Source organism: Eptesicus fuscus, chromosome 3 (assembly GCF_027574615.1).
Source record: "Eptesicus fuscus isolate TK198812 chromosome 3, DD_ASM_mEF_20220401, whole genome shotgun sequence".
NCBI lineage: Eukaryota > Metazoa > Chordata > Mammalia > Chiroptera > Vespertilionidae > Eptesicus > Eptesicus fuscus.
Window position 1 is genome coordinate 33,023,793 of NC_072475.1, and position 16,946 is coordinate 33,040,738.

General features: G+C 34.5%; 1 protein-coding gene across 2 annotated transcripts in view; it reads left to right on the forward strand.

Moving 5' to 3' along the window:
• ECT2 (epithelial cell transforming 2) overlaps positions 1-16,946 on the forward strand; it is a 62,732-nt gene that overhangs the window by 14,421 nt on the left and 31,365 nt on the right. For both annotated transcript variants that reach the window (XM_054711254.1, XM_054711249.1), the window contains exons 12-16: positions 1,878-2,014; positions 10,026-10,145; positions 11,074-11,142; positions 13,444-13,554; positions 14,213-14,309. In XM_054711254.1, coding sequence (XP_054567229.1) covers positions 1,878-2,014; positions 10,026-10,145; positions 11,074-11,142; positions 13,444-13,554; positions 14,213-14,309 — 534 coding nt within the window. The remainder of the gene's footprint in view (positions 1-1,877; positions 2,015-10,025; positions 10,146-11,073; positions 11,143-13,443; positions 13,555-14,212; positions 14,310-16,946) is intronic.

Sequence of the window (16,946 nt, forward strand, 5' to 3'; positions counted from 1 at the left end):
GCTAGAGAGATGACAGTTTCTATGCAATCAACAGTATTTGACACATGAACAGCTACTTACTTCTGGACTCATTTTTTTTTAAATCTTGGCTTATGTACATTTCTCATTCTCCTTTGCCCAGCTTCACTCTCCAATTCTGGATGTTGAATGTTATTCCTATGTTGTTTCTTTTCTTTTTTATTTTCCCTAAATGATCTCATTTAATTCCATAGCTTTAACAACATTTATATGCTGATGACCCCAAAATTTGCTGTCTTCCCTCTCCAATTGCCTACTTCACCCTCCTTGTCCGAATCTTAAACATAACATTATCAAATTAGAACTTTGATTCTCTCTACCACTCTCAAACTATTCCTTTGCCATACTTTATCAACTTTTTCTGTAGAAAAGATCTCTCTCGGACAATTGCAGTGGTCTCTTTATATCCATTTTTGCCTTTCTACATTAGCATTTAACAGTGGTCTCTAAAATTATATAAATTAGATCAGCAGTCGCCAACCTTTCGGACCGGTGGTCTGTGGTCCACCGGTTGGCGACCGCTGAATTAGAGCATGACACTCTGCTTAAAGTCATTGAGTGGCTTTGTATTACCATCACTTTCAAGTTCCTATGTAATCCTTCCTCATCTACCTCAAACCTCATGTGATATCATGCTTTCCAGTGATACTATCTAAGCTTCAGTCACACTATCTTTGTTATTCTTTGAATATTTCTACTACATCCATAGCTGAGGAACATTATACTTTCTATTAGAAGATTCTGTATATAATGTTGAAATATTCTAATCATATTGATAGTAAGAAATTGTATTTTAAGCTTTTATAAAGTTTAATTTTTCTTGAAATACATATAAAATATATGAATGCATCCTCCCTGCACTTTGGGTTGGACTAGATGTTTTATATTAAGATACTTTGAACTAACAACGAATTTGCAGTTGATGTTGGGTATTTTTTGAGGGAGGCTTTTTCAATATATATATATATATATATATATGTATATATATATATACATATATATATATACACACACAACACACACACACATATATATGAAGAGTGTAATCATAACCTTTTCCTCCTTTTTTAACTTAAATCTTTCTATATGTTGCTTTTTATTTTATTATTTAAGCTTTTTATTTTGAAATAATTTCAGATTGCAAAAATACTGCAAATATAGTATAAAGATTCCTATATACTTTCTACTCAAATTTCCCAAGTGGAAATATTCTGCTATGTTTGCTTTAACATTCATTCATTCATTCATTCATTCATTCTCTCTTTCTCTCTGTCTCCACACATATTTTTAATGTTTGAGAGTGAGAGTACATTGCAGATATGTTGTGCCTTTATGTCTAATATTTACATTTATATTTCTTAAAATATAGGGATATTTCTTGTATTTTGTAATTAGGAAGTTAACCTTAATGCTATGATCTACCCCACAGACCTTCAAATTTTATCAGTTGTTCCATTAATGTCCTTTTTAGCAAAAGAGAAAAGTTTTTTTTGTTGTTTTTTTCTGGTCTAGGATCTATCCCAGGATCACAGGTTATATCTCTTTAGTCTCTTCTAATCTGGTACAGTTCCTCAGTCTTTGTTTTTAATGACCTTGGCATTTTTAAAAAATATAGGCCATCTATTTAGTAAAAAGTCTTGTCAATTTGGAGTCATCGATATTTTTGACAATTTTTTTTCTCTGGCCTCATCTTATGAGGAAATTTTACCATAATGAAAATCTATATGGTGGTGTATTTATAAGAGTTAGTATACATTTATAAGAGTTAGTATGCTTCCCTTTTTCTGTTAAATCTCTGCAATGTTTAGTACTTATATCTGGCCTGCATTTTAAATCATTCCTCCTTTTTTACCTTTTAGAAACACCAAAGTCTTGTACTAAGTCTTCTAAAAATTCCACTCCGGTTCCTTCAAAGCAGTCAGCCAGGTGGCAAGTTGCAAAAGAACTCTATCAGACTGAAAGTAATTATGTAAATATATTGGCCACAATTATTCAGGTAAGAGTTTGGTTGCAAAATGATTTTTTTTTTTAATATATTTTATTGATTTTTTACAGAGAGGAAGGGAGAGGGATAGAAAGCCAGAAACATCGATGAGAGAGAAACATCGACCAGCTGCCTCCTGCACACCCTCTACCGGGGATGTGCTCTCAACCAAGGTACATGCCCCTGACCGGAATCGAACCTGGGACCTTTCAGTCTGCAGGCCGACGCTCTATCCACTGAGCCAAACCGGTTTCGGCTGGTTGCAAAATGATTTCTATTCCAGTGTTTCTACATAAAAAAATCTAAGAGATGTTATTTCTTACAAGAAAATTACATAAGCATAGAATTTGAACATAGATAGTAAAAATGAAAATGTGTGACAAAAACTGCTCTTAGGGAAATGCCATAACTGTAATAGTAATTTTTATTCATGCAGAAATAGCACCATATTTTAGAGTGACTTTAAAGAGAGAAGGATCCTGATTAGATGATCATAGAGGGACCAAGTTTAATTCAGAACTTTGCAGGTTCCTTGTCAAGATAACTGCATTTATATTTATATTTGGAAGTTGGAGATAACTTTTTCTGAAAGTGTGTGTTCTCTAGAGTCATTGCTTCAGGTAGTGCTGTATATTTGTGGAAAAAAGCCATAGCAATAAAGTGTAACAATATGGATGTCAGTACTTTTTAAAAAATCCTTTCATATGTCAAATTTTCTTAAACTTTGCAATGGTTAGTCATAAATAAATGTTAACTCCTTGCTTACCACTATTAAAAAGTACTGTGAAGTTATTTCTGAAGAAAAAAACAATTCTAATGAATCCTTGTAATATGAGATTGAAGAAAGTATTAAGGAATAAACCAAAATTCAAGGTTCTGGAAGACATAATAATAGGGCTTTTTTTTGGAATCTGTAGAAAGAAGGAATAAATTTGTTTTAGGTATTGACAGAGATAGTCAGGAAAATGAAGTTAATACCATCAAACTTATCTTTGAATAGAAAAATAATTGTGATAAGAAATGGATAAAAAATGGAAGTTTCTTGGTAATAAATTGGAGAGATTATCTTTCACAGTTAATTTGTTTAGTAGTAGTCAAGGTTTCATGAGGCCTCAGCTGTATTAAACTTTACTTGTTTTAAGTCATCTTTTCTCTTCCTCAAGGGAAATGTCATCCTGGATGACTTTCTGGTTTAAGTTTTTATAGTCAGCCAAAATGTAGTTGAGTAGCAGAATATCCTTTTGGCTTACACTTTTCATGTTCTGTGGTAGCATTTATTAACTAGAAGTGTAAATTCTTTCAAGCCATGGTAAATGCACTGGAGTTTCAGAATTCTAATTTGCATATCAATTACATTTTCCAGAACTCCTCTTTAAAAAGCCCTTGAAATTATTAAACTGCATACAAAATTTCATACTACTATGCTTAGTATAAACTCACCTAATCTTTTACTTAAAAGATTATGGTCTATCCCTGGCCTGTGTAGCTCAGTTGTATGAACTTTGTCCCATGCAACAAAAGGTCACAAGTTTGATTCCAGGTCAGGGCACATGCCAGGGTTGCATGCTCAATTCCCAGTAGGAGGCATGTAGGAGGCAGCCGATCAATATTTCTCACATCGATGCTTCTCTCCCTTTCCTTTTATCTCTCTAAAATCAATAAAAACATATTAAAGAAAAAGTTAAGGTCTAAATTCATGATAGTGTTTTCTTGAAGCTTTATTTTAGGACTGATGTATTCTTTTTTGTTTTTTGATATTGAATTTGGAGTAAATTTTAACATAGCCTCCAAATTAAATAAATATCCAGAATATAATAAAATGTAGAATAACATAACTATTCCAGAATATTATAAAAATTAATAATAAAAAAATATAAGTTAATATTGTGCCAACCGTTAAAGAGCATTTTTATTTTAAAGGAGTTAGACTGAAAGGAGAGGAAATAGAATATACATACCAAATTGTAATATCAAGCGGAAGGTTATGTGCATCATGGGGGAGGTTTATTTAAGATAAATTGGAGATTTGCGAGGTTTGTTTTACTCCTCTTCGAGCTTAGGAAAGTGTTGGGTTGGAATTTTTGATAGGTTGAACATTGAAAAAAGCATGTTAAGAAAAAAAATTGAGTTGGATTTTAAAGTATGAGTCTGACTGGGACATGCAAAGAATATCGGTGGGCAGTGTATTTGAGATTTTGCAAATAATACAGATGATTGAAGATGTATATTCAAGGTATTGAGAATAGTCTAGGGGGATTAGAGTTTAGGGTAGTTTGAAGGGAACAAGGGTGGGGATAGGGTTTGGATACAGTGAGACTTGAAATAAGATGCCTGTGCCATAACTAGGAAGGCCTTTCTATAGTGTGCTGTGTCATCTGGAAGCTGTAGAATGGGAAGGTACTTCTTTTTTTTTTTTTTTTTTGTACCAAAATGAGATTTATTCTTTTTTTTTTTTTTTTTTTTTAATTTCTTTATTGATTAAGGTGTCACATATTTGTCCTCATCCCCCCATTCCCATCCCACCGCTCTCCCCACGCATGCCCCAATCCCCTGTTGAACTTAACCGTTGGATAGGCTTATATGCATGCATACAGGTCCTTTGGTTGAACTCTCCCCCTCCCCCCACCCTCCCCCTACCCTCCCCTATCCTCCCTCTGAGGCCCGATAGTCCGATCGATGCCTCCTTGCTTCTGGTTCTGTTCTTGTTCCTCAGTCTATGTTGTTCATCATTTCCTCTAGATGAACGAGATCATATGTCACTAGATATATACTAATAAGAACTGAATGTGAGACGAGCAATAATATTTATGCTGACAGGCAAATGAATCAATCTGTAGCGAGCTTCCCCCTGGACCAACAGTTCTTTTGAGACCCAATTTCGTACTTCTGATGAGCATTTTAGAAAGATAACTTGGTTCAGTTTGAAGGAGATATTAAAGAGAACAATTTGTGGAGTCAAGTAGACCAATGTGGAGGTTATTTCAGTAGTCTTGGTTAGATTTTGAGGACCTGGACTTCTTAGGATAGTATCAGTGAAAATGAAATGAGGATAAATTTAAGAAATATTGGAAAGGTAGAATCAATAGTTTTTTGCCTCTCTAATTTTATATGGGGCTTAAAGCAAACCCAGAAAGGTTTTAGAATGGTTTAACATATCTTAAGACTACTGAGATTTTTAATGAAACTAGATGTATTTTGGTTATTTGAATATTTTTGTTAAGGATTTTAAATGTTGATTAGATAAAGGAATATTTATAAATGATTGCAAATATGTTTGAAATCTTTATTGTGTTTCTTTCCCTTTGTCAGACATAATCATCATCTTGAATTTTGTGCTTATTTCCCTTAGTTCTATCACATGTTTAGAAAAAACAAGTTATAACTGTATTTATATATTTTTAGTGATTTGCCTTTTCACTTGAGAGTAATGCTTTTGAGACACATCTGTGTTGTTGCATGTAGCTATAATTCATTTTTCTGTATGAATAAGTCAGTTTATTTAACTTTTCTTTTTAATGACATTGGAGTTAAGTTTTAGTGTTCTGTTTTTGTTTTTTACTCTTAGTAATCTACTGTGAATATTCTTACTCATGTCTCCTTGAGAACATACTCTGGGTAAAAATTTGGAATTTCTGACTCATACACACATTTTTAACTTCACTGGAAGTTGATAGTAAGTTGGAAACTAGGTCTGTGCCTACTGAGGTTTTCATAGGTAAAGCTTAACTTTCATCAGTTTAGGCCAGTGGTCGGCAAACTGCGGCTTGCGAGCCACATGCGGCTTGCGAGCCGCGGTTTGCCGCTCTGTTGACTAATGAGTTTGCCAACCACTGCTAAGGCATTACCCTTACCCAGAAGTTTTGACTTCAGTACATTATTTATAAATAAAGACTTTAGTACATTATTAAAATGTTTTTTAAGTGTTTTTCCCTAGCAGTGGTCGGCAAACTCATTAGTCAACAGAGCCACAGTTTGCCGACCACTGGTTTTGGCAAAAGTTGGTTTTAGTGTTCAACTCTCTACATTCACTTAGATTTTGGCCTTGTGTGCTTATTGGTATATTTAGAAAGAAGTTTTTCTTCAGACTTTTCAGTTGTTTTCAGCAAGTAGGGTTCACCATACTTAGAATTGGAAGTTCTCAATAGAAGAGAATGAACTGTTTTAAAATTGTAGTTCTTAAAAATAGTAACAATTTGTAATCTTCATGTCATTTCATAGTATTTATAATGTATTATCTTTTTTTACATTTCTTAAAAAAAACTTCCATTAATCTCGGCATATGAGCTATTATTGTAATTCATTTTATTTCTACATATCTTAAGAACCCACAATACTATTATTTATTATTTTTAATTGGGTTTCCTCCTGAGTTTGAAAATTATATATATTCCTTTGTCAGATATGTGATTTGCAGATATTTTTTCTTAATCTATAGCATGTCTTCTCATTCTAAGATTTTTGCTGAAAAAAAGTTTTTAATTTTAATGAAGTCCAATTTATCAGATTTTAAAAAATAGATCATACTTTAGTTATATTTAGGCTGAGGTTTATTTTTTTGCAAGTAGTGTTCTAATACCATTTGTTGAACAACTAGCCTTCCTCCATTGAATTGCTTTTATACTTTTATCAAATATGACTTCATATTTGTGTGGGTTTGTTCCTGGACTTTATTCTCTACTATTGATCTTGTATGTTTCTCCCTTCACACACAGTCTTGAATACTGCAGTTTTAAACTAAGAAGTTCCTTTGCCATTCCATATACATTTTTAGAATCTGGTTTTCTTTATTAACAAAAAGTTCTGGAATTTTGATAAGTATTGGGTTAAATCCATAGATCAATTTGGGGGATAATTGACACTTACTGTGTAGTGTCTTTCAATCCACAGCCATATGTTTTCTTTGATCAGCATCCTTAGTTTTCAGCATAATTTACATGTTTTATTATAGTAAGTACTCATTTAACATTGTTCATAGGTTCTGGCACTTTAAGCGAAATGACATAAAATAAAACCAGTTTGACCATAGGCTAATTGATATAAATAAGAATTAAGTTCCTGCTGAAACCGGTTTGGCTCAGTGGATAGAGCGTCGGCCTGCGGACTGAAGGGTCCCAGGTTCGATTCCGGTCAGGGGCATGTACGTTGGTTGCAGGCACATCCCCAGTAAGGGGTGTGCAAGAGGCAGCTGATCGATGTTTCTCTCTCATTGATGTTTCTGGCTTTCTATCCCTCTCTCTTCCTCTCTGTAAAAAATCAATAAAATATATTTAAAAAAAAAAAGAATTAAGTTTCTATGGCATCCAACAACATTATAATGAAAGAATGTTTATTCAAGGACCTGCTGTATATTTATACTTAAGTACTTTAATTTTTTATTGTACATGATACTTTTTAAATTTTGGATTACTTTGTACATTATTGGTATATATTCAATGTGTCTGCATCCTCTGTACATGAGTGAATGTGCATGCTGACCTATGTGAATATAGCAAATAATGACTTTGCTATATTCACGTATTAGTTCTAGGAGCTATTTATTCTTTATTTTTGTATTTTTATTTTTTTATATATATACTAGAGGCCCAGTGTGCGATTGAAATCACGTGAGGAGGTGCCTTGCCTCCCGCCGCTACGAGGATGCGCCCTGCCTCCTTGCGCCAGCAATCCTCGCACGCCTCGCTGCACACGCAGCCTCCTGCTGATTGATCATTACGGCATGACGGCGTGATGACCATTAGCATATTAACTCTTTATTATATTGGATAGATTTTTTTAAAATTGATTTCAGAGCGGAAGGGGGGGACAGAGAGAGAGAGAGAGAGAGAGAGAGAGAGAGAGAGAGAGAGAGAGAGAAAAGCATCAGTGATGAGAGAGAATCATTGATCGGCTGCCTCCTGAACACCCCACTCTAGAGATCGAGTCTGCAACCCAGGCATGTGCCCTGACCCAGAATCAAACCTTGACTTCCTGGTTCATAGGTCGACACTCAACCACTGAGCACACTGGCCGGGCTCCTTTATTTTTTATTTGTTTTAGATTGATACAATCAACAACATAAATACAAACAGGTCTTTTGTTCCAAATCTTGTCTCTTTCTCCTAACACCAAGGTTCTGTGCTACCATTTAAAAACATTTAGTACTTATAGTAAGTATATTCTGGAAATAACTGATTGCTTATTGCTTTCTTCCTCACTAACTTGAATAAAAATAGATATTATTCATGTATCATACTACCAGTTTTAATGATTTGTAGAACTGTGTGGTAAAGTTTAAAAAAAATTTTTTTTATTAAGGTATTACATACGTGTCCTTATACCCCATTACCTCTCCTCCCCGCCCCACCCCACTCCTGTTCATGCTATCACCCCCCTGGTGTCTCTGTCCATTGGTTATACTTATATGCATGCACCTCCCTCCCCTACCTTCCCTCTGAGCTTTGAGCATCTGATTGATGCTTCTCTGTCTCTGGATCTGTTTTTGTTCATTACTTTATGTTGTTCATTATAATCTGCAAATGAACGAAATCATGTGATATTTATCTTTCTCTGACTGACTTATTTCACTTAGCATAATGCTCTCCAGTTCCATCCATGCTGTTGCAAATGGTAGGAATTCCTTGCTTTTTACAGCAGCATAGTATTCCATTGTGTAGATGTACAACAGTTTTCTAATCCACTCATCTGCTGATGGGCACTTAGGCTGGTTCCAAATCTTAGCTATTGTAAATTGTGCTGCTATGAACGTAGGGGTGCATATATCCTTTCTGATTGGTATTTCTAGTTTCTTGGGATATATTCCTAGAAGTGGGATCACTGGGTCAAATGGGAGTTCTATTTTTAGTTTTTTGAGGCAACTCCATACTGTTGTCCACAGTGGCTGCACCAGTCTGCATTCCCAACAGCAGTGTACGAGGGTTCCTTTTTCTCCGTATCCTCGTGGTAAAGTTTTATTAGATGCTAACATAACATTTTATTACAAGAGCATATATACACATATACACAGATCCTATATAATAAAAGGCTAATATGCAAATTGTCCCCTTGACTGGGAGTTTGATCAGGGGGCGGGGCCGGCCAACCACCTGTGGCCCCTCCCCCGGGTGACCCTGCCCTCGATCGGCCCTCCCACCCTGATTGGGGGCAGGACCGGCCAGATCTCATTCGTGCATGAATTTGTGCACTAGGCCTTTAGTCTATATATATTAAAGCCTAAGCAACCAAAGGACTGGTTGACCGGTTGCTATGATGCGCACTGACCACCAGGGGTCAGATGCTCAATGCAGGAGCTGCCCCCTGGTGATCAGTGCACTCCCATAGCGGGAGCACTGCTCAGCTGACCTACGGGCGCCAGACGCCCAGCTCTTGGCCAGCAAGCGCAGCTGTGGCGGCAGCTTGAGCCTCTCCCACGGACACTCACCCTGCGTGCCCCTCACCCATCTGGACGGGGATTGGAACCGGCATCCAGACTGACTGGGCACCAGCAGGCCACCTCAAGTGGAGCGAGGCTGCGATGACAAGCGGCAGCTGCGTGGTCATGGGCGCACCAGTATCGCCCCAGGATGGGCACGTGGAAAACGCTGCAGAGTGGTAGCAAGCTTACTGAGCAGCGGCGGCAGGCGCAGCGGGGCCAGGATGAGCAGGAGCGGTATGGCGTCTGGCCTGGGCTCCCTCTCCTCCCTGCTTGCTGCCGCTTCGTGCACTACTTCATGCTGTGCGGGATCAATCAGTTGGTGGTTAAGGCCAGGCTGCGGTGGTGCGGAGGTCCACTGATCCCCGCAGGCCAGGCCGAGGGACCCCACTGGTGCACAAATCCGTGCACTGGGCTTTTAGTGTATAAATAAATATGATAAAGTAGAATAGAAAATGTTAGAAAAAAAGGCCTCAAATTTAGAGAAGTATTTTTAAATCTTTAATCTTTTTCATCAACTTTTCATCTCCCCTTTATCACTATGTGTTAGTTTCACTCCCTTTCCCCTCCCCACAGTCTACTGAAACCATTTTTTTTTTTTTTTTTACCTTTTAGTTATTTCAGGTACCTCTGGAAGAAGAAGGACAACGTGGTGGGCCTATCCTTGCACCAGAAGAGATTAAGACTATTTTTGGTAGTATCCCAGATATTTTTGATGTGCACACTAAGATAAAGGTAAATTTGTATATGTTAGGCTCGTAGTAATTCTTTTTTATGTATATATTTATTATGATTTTTCAGGTTCTTCTGATGAGCTAAATAAATTTTGTATCTAAAAATTTTCATTTATTCCTTTGGATGATTTGTTCTTTGCTGCAATGCATTGTTACTGTTTGTTGTTTGCTTGTGTTTTTTTAAAATTTGCATTAATCCTGAAAATAAGGAATTAAGGCCTCACAAAATTCTTCTATAGAGAAATATAGTTGTTAGTGTTATTTTTCTATTGTTCCTCTGCTCTATGTTTTTGTTTGGCTTCAGTTTGTTTGAAAAACTGTGAAACTGGAAGGGACTTAGAGTTTATTTCATTCAATTTTCTATAGTTAGATAAATGCTAAAATCATATAAGACAATCCTATTTTCTTTTTAATGATTTTTTATTTTAAATGAAGGATCCGTGATTTCCAGGTACCAATCCATCATAGTAAAGTAAATTTGGGGAGGATTAGCTGAGTTCTTAAAAGTAGTTTAGGTTTATTTCTTCTTATTTTTTCTGTGTGGTTCTTGAATTAAATTTATCGGTTTTCTCAAAATTACCCATATTAATGTTTATTTAGGAAAAAGATTAATCTGAATTATAAAATGTTTCAAGCAAATATATTAACTTACTTTTGATATTACTGTACATTACAAATAAAAATATAAAAGATCTATAAGTTAATAAAATGCAATTTATCAAATACTTCTATTTTATATTTTATCAAAATCCTTGGATATTTCAGTTATTTCTAGATATAAAGGGGACATACTGTGTAAAGTACCTTCAAAATGACTATCTTTTTTTTTTTTCAAAATGACTATCTTGAAAATGTTAAAAGATACTTAAGAGATTGTCAAGTACAATTTTAAATGTCTTAATTTGTGTGTTTTTTTTTTTTTTTTTCAGGATGATCTTGAAGACCTTATTGTTAATTGGGATGAAAGCAAAAGCATTGGTGACATCTTTCTTAAATATGTAAATATCTTATTTCTTTTTTAAAAATTTCCAGATTAAATATCATAAAGGATTGGCAGGAAATGAAAGTTACCTGCTTAAATGTGAGAGCTTTTAAAACTTTGACATCATTGTGTTTGTTAAATATAAAACTTAACACTTTGAATAGCTCAAGGTCATCATTAGGAACACTGTAGTATTGTGCTATAATTATTTTATTATATATCAAGTTATTTGCTCTTCACAGTGGCCATAGATTAATGATTTTTCTGAAATTTTCTTTAACTGAGTTTTCATTTTTGTTTTTCCTTAGTTGATATTACTTGCTGTCATTTTGTCTGCTCTGCATAAAAGCTTCTAATAGACTACTACTTTTTAGGAGAAGAACAACATAACTTAAGTTTTTTCAAATAAAGTAAATTCATTTTGAATGAGATGATTTGAATAGGACTTATACATTTTTTTTTTAGTCTTTTTGAATATAATTGTAAGTTTCAGTGCCTTGGGTTCTGGCACATTTATTTTTGTTTTCTGAGGGTTTCTAACTTCCAGTTCTTACCATCTAGTCGCTCAGATTTTTGTGCGTGTGTATGTGTGCTTGCTTGAGAATTCCAAATATGCAAATTATTCTCACATACCTTTTGATACTTTTTAGTCTCCTCAATTAGCCAAGACTTTTTCTTTTCTTGTTTGCATTTTTGGTTAATATATTGAATCTTTTAATGATGGTTTGGATCCTTCAATAAATAATAGCATGTTCTTAGGTTCTGCATAGATCAATTCTAATTACTATATTCTGAACTTAAACAGACTTTTTTTTATTATATAAGTTTCAGGTCTACAACATAATTTAGCATCTGTATACACTTACAGAGTGACGACCAAAAGTCTAGTTATTATCCATCACCATGAACTTGACTCCTTCCCCCTCTTTTACTCACCCCTGAACTCCCTTCCACTTTGATAACTACTGATCTGTTCCCTGTATGTATGATTTTGTTTTGTTTGTTCGTTTCTCTCTCTTTTAAAAGATTACACATATGAGTGAAATCAGATGTTACTTGTCTTTATCATTCTGACTTATTTCACTTAGCATTGTACCCTCAGGTTTCATCTATGTTATTACAAATGGTAAGATTTCATTTTTAATGGCTGAATAATATTCTACTATATAGAGAGGGTGTCTCACACTTTAACAGCTGATAGCTGAATTTTGAAAATGAAATGTATTTTAATAAACACTGCCATTATAATTATTCAAAGTGTGTATACATTTTTTGGGGAATACACACTCACACACACACACACATACATCTTCTTTATCTATTCATCCATTTATAGACACAGGTTGTTTTCACATCATTATTGTAAATAATGCTGCAGTGGACATAGGGATGTGTATATCTTTTTGAATTAGTGTTTTCAAATTCTTTGGATAAATACCCAGAAGTGGAATTGCTGGATCATATGGTAGTTCTATTCTTAATTTTTTGAGAAATCTTCATACTGGTTTTTATAGTGGCTGCACCACTTAATCCCACAGATAGTGTACAGAGTTCCCTTTTCTTTACATCCTCTCCAACACTTGTTATTTCTTATCTTTTTCATAATAGTTATTCTAACAGGTGTGAGGTCATCTCTCATTGTAGCTTTTGGCTTGCACCTTCATAATATTTAGTGATGTTAAACATCTTTCCATGAGCCTGTTTGCCTTTGTATGTTTTCTTTGGGACTACATCAAACTGAAAGGCTTCCTTCACTGTGCAGAAGCCTTTTAGTTTGATGTAGTCCCATTTGTTTATCTTTGCTTTTGTTTCCCTTGCCTCAAAAACATTGCTAAGACCCCTGTCAAGGAGTTTAACCTCCTATGTTTTCTTCTAGGAATTTTATAGTTGCATGTCTTACATTTTGAATGAATTTTTGTGTATGGTGTAAGAAAGTGGTCTAGTTTCATTCTTTTGCCATGTGGCTGTCAAGTTTTCCCAGCACCATTAATTCTAGAGACTCCTTTCTCCATTGTGTGTTCTTGGCTCCTTTGTTGTGAATTAAATTTATAAGTTTTAAACTTGTTATGTTTATATCAGTACAACAAGTTTTAACATACTTTTCTTTCTTTACGGTGTTTACTTTTCAGGCTGTGCATACCAATTGATGCATTTTGTTTAGCAGTTAACTCATAAATTTTTGTATTTAACATGAGAAGAAACTTACTTTTGCACTCTATGTCAGATTATGACTATTGATCATTCGACTTCAAGTTTTATTGTCTAAGGGTGAAAGGTATTACAAATTAATGTGTGTGTTTTTTTTTCTTCTTTCTAGTCAAAAGATTTGGTAAAAACCTACCCTCCCTTTGTTAACTTCTTTGAAATGAGCAAGGAAACAATTATTAAGTGTGAAAAACAGAAACCAAGATTTCATGCTTTTCTGAAGGTAATGTACAGTCTTTCAAATAAAAATCTGAGAATAATTTCTGAAGGAATTCATTAAAATTATGCTTTTAGTAAAAATGAGTTCATGTAAGAAGATCTTAATGTTACCTGTTAATTTTAGCTGTACCTTCTGATAGTAGCAGTGATGTTTAGATTCTGAAGGTTCGACATATTAGGTAGCAGGGTCTAAGAGGCAGCTAAGTAAATGAGAATCTTGTTTATGGTGTTTGTTTGTTTGTTTAAAGTTATACATGTTTTAGTTCTCAAACACCTAAAACATTTCTAGGGGAATTCTGTCTTGCCTTTAATGATTCTCCCCCCCACTCCCCCCCGCCTCTTACCACTGCCTTATTTTGTTTATCCAATCAACACAATATTTTAAAAGTTTTTTTCCTTACGAATCATGTAGATTTAAGACTAGTTTAAAAAGGATTATATAGTAGTATGTAGAGTAACTCACTTTCTGGTTAAGATGTTAATTAACCCTTGGCTGGCCAGGAGGTTATTTCAACCACAGTAATCTGCCAGAGAACATTGCCACCCCAGCTTTCCTGTTAGTTGTCAGGGCACTAATGAAGAGGTGTAATTGATAAATGTAGGGTGTCTAATGTTTGCAAAAACCACTTTAAAAAATTGTTGAATAAATTAATTCTTTTCAGATCAACCAAGCTAAACCAGAATGTGGACGGCAAAGCCTTGTTGAACTTCTCATCCGGCCAGTACAGAGGTTACCTAGTGTTGCGTTACTTTTAAATGGTACTTGTCTGATCGTTTTTTAGACCACTTGGATGTTTTTATAGAATTGTTTTGTTCTAAAAAATTTGAAACTCTTTGTTTTCAAATTTTCTTAGATTTTAGCATTAACCCTTTGCACTCACTTGCTTTTTTCTCAATTCCTTTATTCTACTCAGGATTTAATTTTTTAAATACCCCAGATTTTACAATGTGCGGCAGTAGAATAAAAAAACTGGAGTTTTCTTTTCATACAAACTTATTTATTTGGATTTTTTTATATTTCAAATTATTGATACATTCAAAGAGTAATTTTAATCTCTATAATTTTTCATGGTGTGATATTTTTTGAAACATTCACCCACATGAAGACCTGGTTTACATTCACATGTTTCGCAAATATAAATTGTCTCTCTTCTTCCTCCTTTGATTTTTTTGTTAGGGTGAGGTGTGATTATATGGAGCTTTCCATCTAAACGTTGCTCTAAGTTAGTGGATAATAATCTACCCCTGGAAGTTGGTGTACCATCTCTGAATTCTCCAACAAGATCATGTACTAGTTTCCTAATAAATTTCACATGCGTTATCGGTTTTTCATTTTTTCTTTTTTGGCATCAGTTGAGACGGCATTTACATTTTACTTGTCCTTTCATGCTAATAAAAACAAGAAAAGATACTGGAAAAATAGACAAAAATCTCCCTTCCCCTGCGGTGAAACTACGTGTCGAGTGTGGCTCGACATACGAGCTGCTACCAATGCTAACCATGTCGAGTCACACTCGACATCCAAGTGCAAAAGGTTAAAGTTTATATCTTTTACATAGAAAATATCTTTATGGATAATCTTAATCACTGGTGCTACAAAAATTCAGCCTGGTTTAGAATGCTTTATTTGGTCTGATATCAATTATATTGACCAGTATTGTACTTTTTATCTTTCCACTAAAAGTCTCCTTAAATTTCTTGATGTGTCATTAATGCAAAATCAGTTTACATTCATGTAAACAACACCATTCACCCACAGAAATCCCAAGGCAAGAGATGATTCCTTTGTCTCTAATTATTTGGTTCTTTCTGAGTCGTAGTAAAATTTTGTATATTTGGTCTTATGCTCACTTTTTTCTTAGATTGTGCAGAACACTTGAAATACTCATTTATTTTGGAAAGTAAACTATGGATATCAATGGAAGGGAGTTTTATAGTGGAGAGTTAATTTTTTTTTTAACTGTTCTGGAGAGATAGCTTTATTTTATTTTATTTTTTAAAAATCTTTATTGTTCAGTTTATTACAATTGTTCCTCTTTTTTCCCCTCCATAGCTCCCCTCCACCCGGTCCCTCCCCCCCCCCCCCCCCCCCCCGTCCTCATCCATAGTGTACGATTTTTGTCCATTCTCTTCCTGCACCCCCTACACCACTTTCCCCCCAAGGATTGTCAGTCCACTCCCTTTCTATGCTCTTGATTCTATTATATTCACCAGATTATTCTGTTCATCAGATTTTTTATTCACTTGATTTTTAGATTCACTTGTTGATAGATATGTATTTGTTCATAATTTTTATCTTTACCTTTTTGTCTTTTAGTTGTAGTTTTGAAGTTGTTGTGCGAGGCGGCAAGTTCAGGTGTTTACCTATGCCGCCATCTTGGTTTCTCCCTCGAGAGTTAATTTTTTGAATAAATTTTGCTTGCAGTAAAAGATAAGCATATGTATATGCCTTTACATTTAGCTTACTCTATAGTAGTGAATATTTTTAGGACAGTGTCAATTTTTATATTATTTAAAAAATTTAAGTATGAAAACTAAATTACTAATAGGAATAAGTCTGTAAAAAAGCATTTTGATCCTCAAACCTTAAATATAGTAGTATGTGTAGCTGACAAGGAAGCTGACTTTTTGGCTATTTAATCATTTTTTCTTTAAAATATTTCGGTTAACATGAATTATAGTAGTAACCAAAAAAAATTGACAATTTTTGTTCTCTTTACGTTTATCTAATGTAGTTTAGAATTACTAGCATATGAAATTATTTCCTAGTCTTTGAAAGCTGTCCTATTTTATGGATTATAAAGAGAATATATGCGCAATCAAAGCAGTGTATTTTTTTTTTTTGCTTATCTCCATTAGTACTTATAGAAATCCATCAAATGGTGTCATGACTAAAATGAACTTGATTTCAAAAAATAAATAAAATGAACATGATTTCTAAGATTTTTTTCTATCCATTTAAAAGATTAAGTGGGTATGGTACTAGGAAATCATTAGGTGAATACAGCATAGGGAACATTAAGAGCAACCTGCGTAAGAACAATCAAGGCTTAGGCATCTCATGAACCCGTAAATGAAACAAAACCTGCTCTAAGGACACCAAAGGCTCTCTGTGATGCACTCATGGACTCCAGTGTGAAATACAGCTATATAATGATTTCCCAGCCTGTGTTTTCATTCATGGAGGGAATTTAAGGAATCTAGCAGTTCTCAAACTTTACTAGAAGGAAATTGAGATAGCTGTGAAATAATGGGTCACATATTATTCTGTAAGTTTAGTAAATAAGAAACAAATGTGGGAACCTTAACAAATGTGTAGGAAGAGAGCTCTTAAGGTAAAAGGTTGGATATTATCTTTAAAAATTATTAGTCTATGTCTGTTAAGATGGATGGCAT